Genomic DNA, 16,950 nt, shown 5'->3' on the forward strand with positions numbered 1-16,950 from the left:
ACGGGAGAGAAAGCAAAGACCCAAAGGACTGACATTGTGGAGAGATCAGTGACTGATACCTGAGAGAAATCCATATTCCACCCTCCCTCTCAGAGTGCTTCCCACATTATAGGCCCACTTAATGCTGCCTTCTTGACGTCCTTAAAAAGTTGTCACTGTTCTTTATTTCCATAGTTAGTGAATTAACAATTCCATCACATGGAACATAGTGACCGAGAGTACTGAACCTACAGACAAACTGCCTGGGGTTGAATCTCAGCTCCAAAGCTGACTAGTTAACAGTTACTTTTTTTCAAGCTACATAAATTCCCTGAGCTTTAGCTTACCCTTATGTAAAGGAGGGTAACAGTACTCTCATACTTACTAAGTTTCTTGTGAACATTACATCATCATCGTCATCATCCATAACATTTATTGATGCTTTCCATTATCTAGGCATTGTTCTTACACACACTAAATACATCCTCACGACAGCCCTATGACGCTACTACTATCTCCATTTTACATAAGGGGAAACTGAGTCACACAGAGTTTTTTTTTTTTTTTTTTAATATGTCAAATATCTAACTGCTGATTTATGGTCAAACCTGATTTCAGATCTTAGCAGGCCAAAACCAGAATGTATACACTTTAACTCAACTGCTGCCCACAGATGAGATGATGTATGTAGAACGCTGTGCCAGTGCCTAGTGAACGTACATATTCAGGAAACATTAGCTGCTGTCACCATCATTATTATAATAACTGACTACAAAAAAGCTAGTCTTTTCCATGTGATGTAGAGGCTTTCTTGTAGTCAGACAAGATCAAGATGACCGCTGAGTCTACCATTCCTTGCTCTTGGTTTAAAATAAAGCATTTAGAGTTACTCATGGCTTTATTAGGCTTACAGTTAGGTGGTATGTATACATTTGATTTGATAGCATAAGGAATTATTTGTGATGTTAGGTTTCAAGTTCAAGTTGCTTATGTGATTGAATATTTACCTAGGATAATGGTGGCAGTAGAGGGTCCCATCTTTTGGCCTACATCTGTTTGGATGAGGTTGGATACTTAATAGTGACTGCGGTGAACTGCATTAGCTCTTTAGAAAAGCATGAAGTGTCTGTTAGCACCATACTGCCTCGATTCTGTGGGTAGTGCCTCTGAACACTTTCCAGGACTTTCTAATTATAAGAATCAATAGAAATATGAATATTAATTGGTGGATCAAGGTGGCAGCATTAGTGATCACAAGCATCCTGAACATGGTTGTCACAGCATCATATGTAATTCCCTCTTCGCTTCACTACTTACACCAGTGCCCGTTTGTGGTCCATCTCCTGAGATCACCTGTCCCTAACCAGCTTGCTCTTGCTGCTTCTATTTCAGAACTCAGTTTCTGTAACACGTGGGAAAAGACTAGGTTTCTTGTAGTCAGACAAGATCAAGATGACTGCTGCGTCTAAAATTGCAGCCAGTCTGTTTCTTACCTTTAGTCGCCCTTAGTGACTCGTGTGCACATTCCTCAGCACGGCTCTAGAAGTTTTAAAGACCTCCTCTTCCATTCTTGATCTCTGACCTACAACCATCAGTTGTGAGAACAAAGTCATAGGATTAAATCAGAGTTCCCGTCCTTTCTTGTGCCACCACTGCTTTGCTTCTGCTCAATGCTGTGTTTTTCCCTCCCTTCGTCATCTCTGGTTAACCCCCGACCAGCCATTCCAACCTAGGAGCTATATCTCTCCTAGCAGAGCTTCATTTTTATGTCCTGACCTCCAAATAATTGGAGAATTGACAGTTGTCTGATTGCATTACCTATAAACCTGTGTGGGGTGAACAGTGAAATCATGCTTGGGAAAAAATGTGATTTAAAAATATGGGAAATGACTGAAGATATTATTAAATACTTTTATTCTCATCTTAATTTCCAGTGAGTTCTTCATGCCTGGGCTGGTTGATACACACATCCATGCCTCTCAGTATTCCTTTGCTGGAAGTAACATAGACCTGCCACTCTTGGAGTGGCTGACCAAGTACACATTTCCTGCAGAACACAGATTCCAGAACACTGACTTTGCGGAAGAAGTATATACCAGAGTTGTCGTAAGTATCTTGTGTGTGAGTATAGTATTCTCTTTGGTCATCTATAGAAATATCAGTTTCCTAGGACAGATTTAAATTATAAAGCATAAGCACTTAAGCCTAAGATGGGCCATAGAGAATTTTTAAGTTTCTTTTTCACAGTCCAGTGAGTTTGTGACCACCTCACCTACACAGCTAGTCAGTGGCAAAGAGAGAATTTGAATTCAAGTTTCCAAAACCCCAATCTGGTGGGTTTACATTACTCTTTTACTTTCTGTGTTTTACTTTACCAAATCTGGGTTTAATGAATATGTGTATTTCCCTACTCCTGCTAATCCATAATGCTGTTCTGAGGACCATATGGATTCATTATGTGACCTTTGCAAAGTTATGTGACTCACTTTTCCCATCTGTAAAAAATAGAGATCACGATAGTACCTATTTCACAGGATTCTCATGATAATTAAGCAAGTTAATATCTGTGAAGTTCTTAGAATAGTGCCTGGCTCATGGTAGGAGCTCTGTTTGTTTGCTTTAAAAATACCCAAGGAAATTAAAAATTAAAAATTTAAATTACTGTTAGAAGGAATATCATGTTATTCTGGGAGCTTTGCAAGGAAGGAAAATAGGATGGTCCCATATTGCATGGCACGTGGTAATGTGACTTGAGCACTGACACCGCTAGAGGGAACTCTGGGGCTAGTACAGTCATTGAACAGTGGCAGTAGTGTGTGCCAGCCATATGTTGAAGGCTCTGAAAGCGTCCTTCCTTCTCCTCTTTCAGGAAAATCAGTTCCTTTCTTACTCCAATCCCATGCCCGGAACCAGCATCTACTCAGGAATCAGAAATAGTTTCTGCAGTAAAGGAGCTAAAGCGCAAATGCTGCCTTGTCTGACCATTACGTCCTGGTGTTCAGCGCACTTGGTCTGAACACTCATGGATTTTTGTGGGACCCATTGATTCCTCCTAAGGTGTTCACTACATGTGGTGGTGGCAGTATTATAAGCCTTCCACATCAACTGACCTAACCATCTTGCCAGTTTTTTGGTCTTGCATCATTCCAGTCTCAAAGAGTAAAAGCAAGTGCTTTTTTTTTTTTTTTTTCTTTTTCTTGGAGACAGAGTCTCACTTTTCACCCAAGCTGGAGTGCAGTGGCGTGATCTTGGCTCACTGCAACCTCTGCTGCCCAGGTTCAAGCAATTCTCCTGCCTCAGCCTCCCGAGTAGCTGAGATTACAGGCACCTGCCACCGCACCCGGCTAATTTTTCTATTTTTAGTAGAGACGGGGTTTCACCATATTGCTCAGGCTGGTCTTGAACTTCTGACCTCATGATCCACCCATCTCAGCCTCCCAAAGTGTCAGGATTACAGGCATGAGCCACTGCGCCCGGCCGAGCAAGTGCTAACATTTATACACTTGCCTCACGTAATTATAAATTCAGTGCAATTGTGGATCTTACATATTTAGCATGCACCACATGACACTAGAAAAGCTGAGAAGGACTAAAGCTATGTATAAAGTAGCTGGTGCATTGTGTTAATGAATGGTGTTAACCACACCAAATCTTTATTCTCAAAATTTATTTATACCTCACATTGTTCTAAAAAAGATGTGAGATAGCTGAAAATTGCGTAGTATACAACAAAAGAAAATGAGTCACGAAATCAAGGCAAAGAAAAAAAAGGGGGAAGGAAAAGTAAAATAAAACCAAGAAATCAATGTCTAATGTGGGGGTCCATGCATTTGTTAGTTTGTCATGAATTTGGCTTTAGATTTCTAGAACCTGACCCAAAGAGGGAAATTAGTTATGAAATTTACACTGCTTTTATGATTAAAAAACACATTTGTTAAGGTAAAGCCTATCTATGCTTCATACTGAAACTTAAGAAAATTAATCTCAATATTCCTTAGTGTGGATAGATACTATGCTGTCAAAATATATATTGTAAAGATTCTATACCATCAAAAAGTCCAGATAGATCATTCTTCTATGTTTAGAGAGATAGAATATCAAAGACTATATATTTTTCAGGCAGTACTCCATATAAATTATTTCTGACATCAGAGATTTGTTTAAGTATTTGATGTCAGGCCTGTAATCCTAGCACTTTGGGAGACCAAGGTGGGCGGATCACCTGAGGTCAGGAGTTTGAGACTGGCCTGGCCAACATGGTGAAACCCCGTCTCTACTAAAAATACAAAAATTAGCTGGGTGTGGTGGCATGTGCCTGTAATCTCAGCTACTCAGGAGGCTGAGGCACGAGAATCGCTTGAACCCGGAGGAGGTTGTAGTGGGCCAAGATCAGGCCATTACACTCTAGCCTGGGTGACAGAGTGAGACTCTTGTCTCAAAAAAGAAAAAAAAAAATTGCAGCGCACATATCTTATGTTCTTTCTTATGTGTCTGATAATGAATGAGTGTGGGCCCACAAACCTTCTAGTGTTTTCAGTTCATTCCAGTTGTTGAAAGAAAAACTTCACACAAATTAAATTTAACAGAGTAAATTGAGCAAAGAACGATTCCAGAATCAGGCAGCTCTCAGAACCAGGAAAGGTTCAGAGGACTCTGCCCAGCAAGGTTGGCAGGCAGCATTTAAGACAGAAAATGGAAGTGAGGTACAGCAAAAGCTTGATTGTTACAGCTCTAGGTTTGCCTTATTCAAACTTGTTCTGATCACTTGGCACCTGTGACTGGCTAGAGCTCAGCTGCTGCGATTGGCTGAGACTCAGCTATTTGTTACAAAAGCATATTACTAATCAGGCTTTCAGTGAGTTGATATACTAAGTTAGGTTGCAGTTCCATATAAACTCAAAGTTGAGAAGCATGCTCAGGCCAAATTTAGCTTGCTTTAACACAGTCCAATTTGAAGCTTCAATTTCTCATTCACTAAAATCTTCTCCCATATAAGTCCTATACCTCCTGGTTTAGGCTTGACACTGAGGAAGGGGCTTACTATCAGTGTTTGTGTAGTGCTTCTAAATAGCCCCAGCTTTCCGTTTCGATTTCATCTTTAAGTCAAGATTGTAGAAAGGTGCTTAAAATTTTGAAAATTTAGAAAAATTTAGATTACATATCCGTTTTAATTTTGAGTTTTATTTTAGTTTGGTTAGTAAATGTAATGTGTCATTTTTCTTGGGGATAGCTGAGATTTATGACCTAATAAAAGGTTAATTTTTATGATTATTCTGCGATTTTTTAAAAGAAGACTGCATTTTCTCTGTTGATTTGACATTTTTTTCTATCTCTATGAGATGAAGTTGTTAAAAGTCTTGAACAATTCTCTTCTTTTGCTCCGTATTCTCCCATATGGTAAGACAAGAGCATTTTCATTCTGTTCCCTTCTTCATCCCTACCCTTTTTGCTATGTCCTATGTTATATCATCTGAGATTTTAGTTCCATTTTTTTTGCCATGTATACTGTATTTAAGATAATATTTAACTTTTAAGTTTAATTTAAAAAATTATCTCAATTTAATTCCAGTTTTTTATTTTAACATCTGCACTTAATTTAACAATGAGGGCCGGTCATGGTGGCTCATGCCTGTAATCCCAGCACTTTGAGAGGCCTAGGCGGACGGATCACCTGAGGTCAGGAGTTCAAGACAAGCCTGGCCAACATGGTGAGACCCCGCCTCTACTAAAAATACAAAAATTAGCCAAGCATGGTGGCAGGTGCCTGTAATCCCAGCTACTCAGGAGGCTGAGGCGAGAGAATCTCTTGAACCCAGGAGGTGGAGGTTGCAGTGAGCCAAGGTGCGCCATTGCACTCTAGCCTGGGTGACAGAGCGAGACTCCATCTCAGTAATAATAGTTATTATAATTATAATTTAACAATGAGCTTTGCTTTTTATTTTGCTACTTGGATCCCTGTCTTCATTCATTTTTGTTGGAATATATCCTCTGACAATTCTTTCCAATCAGGTGAGTGATAAACATTCTAAAACCTAGAATTATCAAAAATGGCTCTACTTTTTTTTTTTGACTCTTGAACAATGCCTTAGCTGTAGAGAGAATTCTATTTGAAATTATTTATCTATCAGCATCCAATGTGCTGACATCAATCTGATTCTCATTTCTTTCTAGTTAATTTTCTGGCCTTTGAGATATTTTTCTTCATTCCTGATATTCTGAAATTATAATTGTTGATCATCCCAATTCATTCTCAGTTTAATTCTTCAATTCATTCTCTTTAATACATAGTTCTTTCAATAAGAGAACTTTTGTCTTCCTTCTGTTTCTAGGAATTCTGTTATTTCTCTTTCTTTTTCTCTCTCTTTCTGAGTATATTCCTCTCTTCAATCTATTCTTCCTTTTGATAATTACTATTAGAAAAATATTGAAACTTCTGTTCTGTTTTCATGTCTCTAAACTTTTCTTTCATACTACATTCTTAGGAAATGGTATGGGCCAGTTTTGTAAATCATTAACTCACTCTTACTATTTATAGTAACCTGTTCCTCTTTCAAGGATACAACATCCTGTCCTATTCATCAAAGGATGCTATTTTTCATTCATTTTATGTCTCTTGTTGTTTTAGTAATTCTGCTTACTCAGGTGTTCGTTCAGTAAATATTTACTGAGCACATCCTAGAACCCATACACTTTTCTAGTTGCTGGAGATTAAATTTGATACCTTTGTCATGGTATTGGCTTTCCACCTGGATTGTGATGGAGAGCTCATCCTTGTCTGTAATTGACAGGTTCTAAACATCCTCTGCTGGTGGCCAGATCTTTTTGTTTTACATGAAAATTATCTTAATATTTGGAAGAATTGACAGGTTTCCAAATTCTTTTGACTTTTGGGACTAACCAATGTTTCTGAGTTCTCATTTGCTTTTTTGAAACAATTGACTGGGCCAGGTGCGGTGGCTCATGCCTGTAATCCCAACAACAACTTTGGGAGTCTGAGGGCAAGAGGATCACCTGGGGCCATGAGTTCAAGACCAGCCTGGGCAACATAGCAAGGGCTTGTCTTAAAAAAAAAAAAATAGCTAGGCATGGTGGCATGCATCTGTAGTCCCAGCTACTTGGGAGGCTGAGGTGGAAGGCTCTCTTGACCCCTAGAATTCAAGGTTACAGTAAGCTGTGATGTGTGATGGCACCTCTGCACTCCAGAGCAAGACCCTGTCTCAAACAACAAAACCCAAAATAACAACAACAAAAAATGGAACACACTGGATCTAATTACAGGCTACTGTCTAAGGTACGGCATGTTCGTTTCTATTATCCTAACTCCAAACTATTTCAATCCTGCAGACACGTGAGCTTCTGATGTCTGTACTAGTCACGAAAACCCTCTTTTTTCACAAAGGAAGAAACATGGAATGTAAGCAACTTTCTCAAGGTCACATAGCTAATAACAGGCAAAACGTAAGCAAGAGCCACTGTCTGGAGGGTTTTCCTCTGCACTTTAAAAGCTTCTGCTAAAGACATGCCCCAAAGTATTCAATCCACTAGTCCTTTTTCCAAGTGCTCAGACAGGTCAGGCAATATCAGTTCCATTTTCTTTCTTGAAGATCTTCTCACCTCCTCCCATTCTCTTGTTTCTGGTCAGTATTCTCTGTAGCACTACTGTAATCTTGGCATTCTCTTTGCCTCTTTCCTGCGTTTAATGCCCACTCCCTGGATCCAGGAATTACTTTGGATTACTCTTGTGTTTTACTAAAAGACAGTTTCTAAAAGCTTCCTAAGAAAGAGTTCATGGAGAGTAAAATTTTCAAGTCCTTCGGTACTTAATCATATTTCTATGCTACCTTCACACTTGATTATAATTTACCAAGGTATAAAATTGTATGTTAAAATAACTCCTGTTGTGACAAACAACTTATATGTACTTGTGGGAAGACCTCCTTTTTAATTGCTAGAACATGAGCATTGCATTTTTTGCAAGTACTTAAGTGTCTGTGTATCACTGTGGCCCTTAGAAAATTTTCTAAAGTACTTAGAAAATAGAAAACTATATAATAGAGCGTTTTCTGTTTTCTAAGTACTTTGATTATTTACTTAGGATTTTTGGTTACAGAATGATATATATGAGTTGACTTTGAAGGCATTGTTCTTCTTCCAGCATTGTTAGTGAGAAATCCAATGTCGTTGTGAGTCCTGTCATTTGTCTGTGACCAGTTTTTTTTTTTTTTCATGGAGTTTTTAGCATCTTTTCTGTACTTACGAACTTAATATCTCATAATTATATGCCTTATTTTGGGTTCTCTTTTTATTCCCTGTGCTGACAATTCTATGAGGATTTTAATTTTGGAGATGAATATTATTTTTCATATTTTTGTCCCTTCCATTTATTTAAAAAAATTTAGATTTCTTATTCTAAATGTTGGATTGCCTAGATTGAGCCTAATTTTCTTATGTTCTCACCTTTGATTTTCATCTTTTCCTTTTCCTGAGCAATTCTCTTGTCATTTATCCTACAACCCTCCTACTGGCTTCCACATTTCATTTATAATATTTTTACTTTTGGAGAGCTCCTGCTTTCTGATTTTCATAGCATTCTGTTCTTGTTTTGTGGGTGCAATAGTGTCTTTTATTTCTTTGAGGATGTGAGTCATAGTTGTTTTTTTTAACTGAGCTTTCTTCTGACCGTATAGATTATGTTTCCTCTAAGATTTTTTCCAGATTCTTTCTCCCCCTCCTTATCTTTTTGATAACAGATTCCCTCCAATGCCTATCAAACCCTGGACATACATTCATACTGTGATGCTATAAGGTGCTGATTGGAATATCTGGGTGGAGGTATCACTTGTTGATGGTAACTTCATTATAGGATGAGTAGTGAAGGCAGTGAATTTGGGTCCCAAATGTCACTGTGAAGACATCTTTCTTTTAGAGCCATTCGTTTTCTCTAGAAAAGAATCGTTTAGTCCCCTGCCAGGAGTTGTGGGAGTAGTACACGTGGTATTCTGGGGAAAATGACTGAGTGCCCTTGAGGTCAGCCAGATTTTCACTTAAACCTCTGCTTTACCTTCTCTTTTGGGGCTTGTACCCTCTAAATACTATCCAGGTTCTATAAAGAGTAAATCTCTCTTACAAGGAAGAAGTTAAGGGTGGTTGGCTGATTTCAACAAGGTTCCTGCCAGGATTTAATCATACCCACATAGACTTCCAGCCAGTCCCCTGCTAAAACCCACACACTTCTCTCCTTTCCAAGTTGCTTCCAGGTTCTCGTCCATGTTTTTCGTCTTCCAAGAAGATATTGAAATGTTTTCTCTGCTCATGTCTCTCCTCTCATGTTCTTCTTGTGGGTTAATAACGTTTGTACTCCTTTACTGTCATGTTTGTTGTAATTTGCGAAGGAAAGGAGATAGATATATGGATTAACCTTCCAGGTTGAGCTAAAGTCTGGCTGAATATTTTTATTCTGTAATAGAAGAAAAACCTTATTTATGTACTCCCAGATGCAATAAAATTTGGATATCCTTAAATAATCCTAAGAAAGAAGGAATTCATTAGTATCACATTTTAATGAATTCTGAAGCACAGAACTGTGTGAATCAAGAAAAAATCAGAAGTATCAGCTTCTCCTCCAGCTAACTTTTGGAATATAAATACCTTTTGCCATTTACCTAACTGTACTCTACATCAAGATGGCATACCTTTAAATAAAAACATTTTAAAATTAAAAACTAAAATTCTGTTTTCCTCTGGATGTACCATGTGACTTTTCTGAGCACACGTGATTCACGGTTTTTGTGATTTATTTTTAGAGGAGAACACTAAAGAATGGAACAACCACAGCTTGTTACTTTGCAACAATTCACACTGACTCATCTCTGCTCCTTGCCGACATTACAGGTGAGCAAATGAAGCATGATTTATGGGCACATCAAGCAAAGACAGCCAGACCATCGTGGCAAACAACTTATATGTACTTGTGGGCAGACCTGCCTTTTAATTGCTAAAACATGAGCATTACATTTTTTGCAAGTAATTAAGTGTCTATGTGTCACTGTGGCCCTTAGAAAATTTTCTAAAGTACTTAGAAGATAGAAAACTGTATCATAGAGTGTTTTCTATTTTCTAAGTACTCTGATTATTTACTTACAATTTTTGGTTACAGAATGATATATATGAGTCTGAATTTTGTGTATTAATTTAGGGCTTTGTAGGGAAACTTTACTAATTCTAGTTGTGGTAATAGTTTCTTATATCAGCAGATACATGGTGGCTGTTGGCTAGAGTCAGGGCACTGTGCTAGATGCTGGAAACGCAATGAGATAAAAAATAGTCTCTGCCCTTGAGAAGCCAGACAGAATACCTACACCATTGATTACTAACCTTAGTAACAACTATGGTGCTGTTACTAGATGTCTAGCATTGTGCAAAGCACTCTGTAAGAATTAGTTCAGTGGCAAACAGCCTTCTGAAGTGGTTACTGATGTCCTCATGTTACAGATGGTTAGACTGACGCTCAGAGAGGATAAGTAACATGCCCAGGGTTGCACAGCTAGTAAGAAGAGCTGATTCTGGATTCAGGTTGATGATTCCAAAACTTGTACCCAGCACAGTACCTGGCACATAGCAGGTGCTCAGTAAATACTGTTGGCTGATACACTGATGCCACTGTTATGCTTATGCAAAAGACCTGACCTAATGGGTGACTCTGAAAATAGATACTACAGTTTTCAGGGAAGGCACAGAGAACCCAGAACTACGACATCTGGGAAGACTTTATGAAAGGGTCCTTTAAACTGGGCTTTGAAGTAAAGACAAGATGAGGAGAGGACAAACTGTCTTGTAGATAGGGGAAGGACCCAGGTATGGGAACAGGAGTGTCAATAGTGGATGCAGGGACTACAGTAGTTTAACTAGAGGAGTGGATTCATCGCCTGGGGGCAGTGGGAGAAGAGGGTAGGCAGATGGGAGGGTTCAGATTGTAGAAGAGCTCAAATATGCACCAAAGACTCAAAAAAGGTTCTGAGTCCAGGTGTGAGTGATGTGATGAAAGTGGTATTTTAAGGAAGATTAATCTAATGGCCAGTTATCTAAATGAATTACAGGGGAAGGAGAGAGGCAGAAAGGTTTTTGAAAATCTCATATGACAGAGATGGAGACACTGTAAAAACAATTACCATTGTCCCATATAGCCTCAACTTTCTTGCTGAAATAGAATTCTTCCAGCACCTTTGATGAGGACTAGGTTCTAGTGCTGAGAGCTGCTGGTAAGACTGCGTAAAATTCCTCACAGATAATATTGGCATTGTTTCAGTTAAGAATAGTATGGCCAGGCACGGTGGTTAATGCCTGTAATCCTGGCAGTTTCGGAGGCCGAGGTGGGCGGATCACGAGGTCAGGAGATTGAGACCATCCTGGCTAACGTGGTGAAACCCCGTCTCTACTAAAAATACAAAAAATTAGCCAAGCGTGGTGGTAGGCGCCTGTAGTCCCAGCTACTCAGGAGGCTGAGGCAGGAGAATGACGTGAACCCGGGAGGCAGAGCTTTCAGTGAGCTGAGATTGTGCCACTGCACTCTAGCCCGGGTGACAGAGTGAGACGCCACCTTAAAAAAAAAAAAAAAAAAAAAAAGAATAGTAGCGGTATGTTGCCTAGATAACCACATGCCTGACACCTTAGATATATTATTGCATGTATTCCTCACAACCCTACACATAGCAGAGAACACTGTACATATATAGGTTTAGACCTTAACCAAATAATATCCACCACCTGGAGTAATCAGAGGAATAAGGAATCAGTCCAAATCTTTCCAATTCCAGTGCTCATGTTCTTATCCCTCAACCATTCCGTGTTTTATCTAGAAGAGGACCATGATAGAGAGAGGGAGAGAGAGATTCAAGGGACGGTGGTAGAGTAGGAGACAGGAGGGAGATTGTAAGTTGGGGGAGAAGCTGAGTGTAGGTATGTCAATGACTAAGAGAGTCTTTCTTTAGGACCTGAGGCTGTTTGCTCCTTTACCGTGTGATAAAATGAGAGCAAAGATAGTTGCATATTTAATGAAAATATAGACACACTGGATAAGCAAAGGGAAAAACTGAATAATAACTTAAAAACACCCGGCCAAGCACAGTGGCTCACGCCTGCAATCCCAGTACCTTGGGAGGCCCAGGCGGGCGGATCACAAGGTCAGGAGATCGAACCATCCTGGCCAACATGGTGAAACACTGTCTCTACTAAAAATACAAAAATTAGCTGGGCGTGGTGGTGCGTGCCTGTAATCCCAGCTACTCAGGAGGCTGAAGCAGGAGAATCGCTTGAACCAGGGAGTTGGAGGTTGCAGTGAGCCCAGATCGCGCCACTGCACTCCAGCTGGTGACAGAGTGAGACTCCGTCTCAAAAACAAAACAAACAAACAAAAAAACCAAAAAACCCACCTGACAGCCGGAGAATGGGGATGGGGGAGGTAGTGGGTTAAAGTGATGAACAGAAAAACTTTTACTGTTTACCAAATATAGTAGGGAGTTTGTGGTGGTTATTGTTCTTAAGTGATGTGATGGTGGATGATCTTTTACATTTTCATTTATGTTTTCCATAAATGATTTTAATTAAAAAATTATTGTTAAAAGCTTAGAAAAAGTACTGTTTCAGAAACAAACATGCCTTCATATTCTTTTTGTGTATACTTTACAGATAAATTTGGACAGCGGGCATTTGTGGGCAAAGTTTGCATGAATTTGAATGACACTTTTCCAGAATACAATGAGACCACTGAGGAATCGATCAAGGAAACCGAGAGGTAAAAAGCCCATTTGTCTTGATTTGTCTTACAGGTGAATTCCTGTGCTGCACTGATGGAGTTAGAGATGGAAAAAGGAAACAGGATACTGTTATCACCCAGTTGGGATGTGCACACAGTGACTCAGAATGTTCTGTTTAATGCAGTGGGTCGGCTAGTCTACAGTGAATTTGATCAAACACTTGATAATCATTAATGATTTACAAAGAGCTTTCCTTCGTAGTGCCACACTTGATCCTCATAGAAATCTCCATGAAGCATCTGTCTTTTCATTTATTTATTTATTTATTTATATTTTTATTTTTTTTTGAGACGGAGTCTCACTCTGTCACCCAGGCTGGAGTGCAATGGCGTGGTCTCAGCTCACTGCAACCTTCAGCCCACTGCAACCTCTGCTTCCCGGGTTCAAGCGATTCTTCCGCCTCAGCCTCCTGAGTAGCTGGGACTATAGGTGCATGCCACCACACTCAGTTAATTTTTGTATTTTTAGTAGAGACGGGGTTTCACTATGTTGGCTGGGCTGGTCTCGAACTCCTGACCTCGTGATCTGCCCGCCTCGGCCTCGCAAAGTGCTGAGATTACAGGCGTGAGTCACCACGCCTGGCCCACATCTGTCTTTTATGATAAGGAAGCTGAATCTGACATAGGCTAAGAGGCTTGCTCACAGTCATACAGCTTTTAAGTAGTGGACCCAGAATTCAAAACCAGGGTCTATGACTCTAAATTCAAAGTTCTTTTTTTTTTTCTTTTCGAGACAGACTCTCACTCTGTCACCCAGGCTGGAGTGCAATGGCGCGATCTCAGCTCACTGAAACCTCCGCCTCCTGTGTTCAAGAGATTCTCCTGCTTCAGCCTCCCAAGTAGCTGGGATTACAGGTGCTCACCACCACGCCCAGCTAATTTTTGTATTTTTAGTAGAGACGTGGTTTCACCAGGTTGGCCCGGCTGTTCTCTAACTCCTGACCTCAGGTGATCCACCCGTCTTGGCCACCCAAAGCGCTGGGATTACAGGCATGAGCCACTGTGCCCAGCTCAAAGTTCTTTCTCTCATGATATAGATCATACCTCATATTCAATGTAAATAAAGAGAATAAAAGAGAGAGAAACAGAGGGTATGCAAGAATACTTGCTATGGCATGTGTTAATTTAAAAATGATGATGGAAGTGAAGAATTATTTATGAAATAAAATAGTATACAAGAAGTTAGGAAAAATGAGTTATATTTACAGGTTAATGAAAGACTTTCACTACAAAAGGATTTTTTAAAAAGATACCAAAATAATAGGTGTTTCCATGGTCCAGAACTTAGAGAAGCACAAAAAGGTATAAAGAAGAATTTTTTTTTTTGTAACGAAACCACCAAAAGTTACCATAATTGCGTATCTTTTATTGTTTTCTCAAGGTGGTATATGCATCCTTCACTACTATTTCGTCCTACCTTGGGAACAGGAAAGTTGTTCTGGATGTATGCTGGAATGGCCATAACAGGCTAATGTAGGGATCTAGAATATCCCCTCTCCACAAAGGTGACCTGAAAGAACATCTCTGCAAGCTGAAATGCAGGCATACAGGAGGGAAGATGTGGTTTCTTTTTCTGCTTTGGTTCCACATCTGTGCTCATAGGGAAGAGGGCCTCACTCTGCTACCTGTAATAAAAGCTCTGAGGATGTTATGTGGTGACACAGGCTAGAGAGACCATGGGAGGGACCATGGCCCACTCTGCTGCTGCTGGACATTGAGCTGGATTCCCAAAGATTGTGGACAGCCTACTTTGGAAAGATTTCCACCTCAGAGAATAGGGTACCATACACAGACAGACTCATAAAAGGTAAAGATGTGCAAGGAAAATGAAAACATGTTTCCACATAAAGACTTGCAGGTGAATGTTCATAGTGACATCATTTATAGAAGACAAATGCGGAGCAGGTTCACTGCACATAGGTATCAATCCCAGGGGAGGACTCTAAACACCTCACCAATACTGCACACCACTTGCATGAATCCGGTGAGACAGCACACTTAAACAACAAGTTAAGCAAAGCAAGTTTATTATGCACAGATAGGTAGCAAGGGACAATAGAAGCCTAGGTGAACTGATCCTCCACGGCTCAGGAAAAGTTGCCCAAGAGTCTCATATGTGCATGCCCCACATCACATCATAGCTGAAGGACCCTGTGAGCATGCTCTACCTGTGGTTTTATACCCAGATGAAACTGGTCTCACTGAGCTAAAACATTGTAGAACATCCTGTTCTAGGAGGAGTGGGAACAGAGCCCAGGCTGTTCTGACCAGTTTCTCCATATCTCAGGGTGGTTGCATTTCCAGCACATTCTACAGTTATTCTGATAACTACAAGTAAGAAAAAGGGAGAAACTGGGTCACCAAGGCCATGTGAGAACTTGTCCTGCACCAAATAGTGGAAACAACCAAAATGTTCATAACTGGTGAATGGATAAACAAAATGTGGTATACAATGGAATATTATTCAGCCATAAAAAGGAATGAAGCACTGATACATACTACAACATGGATGGTTTTTAAAAACACTGTGCTAAGACAAAGAAACCAATATTTAATTGATATGAAATGATTTAATTGATATGAAATGTATAGAAAATACAAATTCATAGAGACAGAACACCAGCGATTGCCTGGGGCTGGAAGTAGGAATAACTATTTTTTTTTTTTTTTTTGAGACGGAGTCTTGCTTTGTCGCCCAGGCTGGAGTGCAGTGGCACGATCTCGGCTCACTGCAAGCTCCACCTCACGGGTTCATGCCATTCTCCTGCCTCAGCCTCCCAAGTAGCTGGGACTACAGGCGCCCGTCACCACGCCCAGCTAATTTTTTGTATTTTTAGTAGAGACAGGGTTTCACTGTGTTAGCCAGGATGGTCTCGATCTCCTGACCTCGTGATCCACCCACCTCAGCCTCCCAAAGTGCTGGGATTACAGGTGTGAACCACTGCGCCCGGCCCAGGAATAACTATTAACTAAATGGGCCCAAGGAATCTAACTGAGGTGATGAGAATGTTCAAAAACTAGGTTACGATGGTAGTTGTAAAACCCAATAAATCTACTAAAAATCATGGATTTGTGCACTTATATCAGGTGAATTTTATGGTATGTAAATTATACTTCGATATAAATAGTTTTTAAAAATAGGAGTATGTGGGTAAGATTGTGTTCATGTACATTTGTGTTTTCTAGTTCACATCCACTTTAGGTAAGAGTTGAGTAGAAAGTGATTAGATTTTTTTAAAAGGAAGATTTTGTACAGAATAAATAGCTGCGAGCATATTTGCAGAGACTCCAGCTCTCTGTGATTTTCTCCTGTGGTACAGTAGTGCTTCTCTTGATGCTTCTAGCATTCTTCCCTCACTTTTCTCCCTTAATCACACATTGTTGAAGCCAAAACCAAAAAAGGCCTGAGAAGCTCAAGATGTATTAACACACTCCGTCGAATTAAAGTTGAAAGATGAATTAATGCACTGAGGCATTCTTCCCATTTGCCAAGGTCACTGTGTGGGTTTGTCCAACTTGAATGTCAATATTATTTTTGTGTAACAAATTATATTTAAAGCCTGCAGGAACTTGCTATAGGAGTCCTAGGGTAAATCCTCTTGTAAAATGAAGTAAATTATTTACCCTCTCCCTACCGTTTATTATAGACCAGGGCTTCTCCTATAGATTGGATTTGCTTTTAAGTACGTATGGCCTGCTCATTAAATTACTTTTGGTTGTGGGTCATACTATGGCTTGAGATTATGAATTTTCATTATGTTCTTTTTCATACAACATTCTACTGACCATATAAATACTTTTCTTATATTTTAAAATGGCTTTTCTATAGTACCTTAAGGATTTGACAAGAAATTATATCGGTTTATTTATTTATTTATTTTTATTTTTTATTTTTTTTTGAGATGGAGTCTCCTTCTGTAGCCCAGGCTGGAGTGCAGTGGCACGGTCTCAGCTCACTGCAGCCTCCCACTCCTGGGTTCAAACGATTATCATGTCTCAGCCTCCCTAGTAGCTCGGATTACAGGCCCCTGCCACAATGCCCAACTAATTTTTATGTTTTTAGTAGAGATGGGGTTTTGCTACATTGGCCAGGCTGGTCTCGAACTCCTGACCTCAAGTAAGCCGCCTGCTTCAGCCTCCCAAAGTGCTGAGATTACAGG

The 16,950-nt window shown here is 39.8% G+C and overlaps 1 protein-coding gene across 2 annotated transcripts in view; it reads left to right on the forward strand.

Annotated features, from left to right (window-relative positions):
* GDA (guanine deaminase) overlaps nt 1–16,950 on the forward strand; it is a 100,798-nt gene that overhangs the window by 49,806 nt on the left and 34,042 nt on the right. For both annotated transcript variants that reach the window (XM_054501934.2, XM_054501935.2), the window contains exons 3-5: nt 1,914–2,085; nt 9,783–9,870; nt 12,664–12,769. In XM_054501934.2, coding sequence (XP_054357909.1) covers nt 1,914–2,085; nt 9,783–9,870; nt 12,664–12,769 — 366 coding nt within the window. The remainder of the gene's footprint in view (nt 1–1,913; nt 2,086–9,782; nt 9,871–12,663; nt 12,770–16,950) is intronic.

The sequence above is a fragment of the Pongo pygmaeus genome, chromosome 13, assembly GCF_028885625.2.
Source record: "Pongo pygmaeus isolate AG05252 chromosome 13, NHGRI_mPonPyg2-v2.0_pri, whole genome shotgun sequence".
Taxonomy (NCBI): Eukaryota; Metazoa; Chordata; class Mammalia; order Primates; family Hominidae; genus Pongo; species Pongo pygmaeus.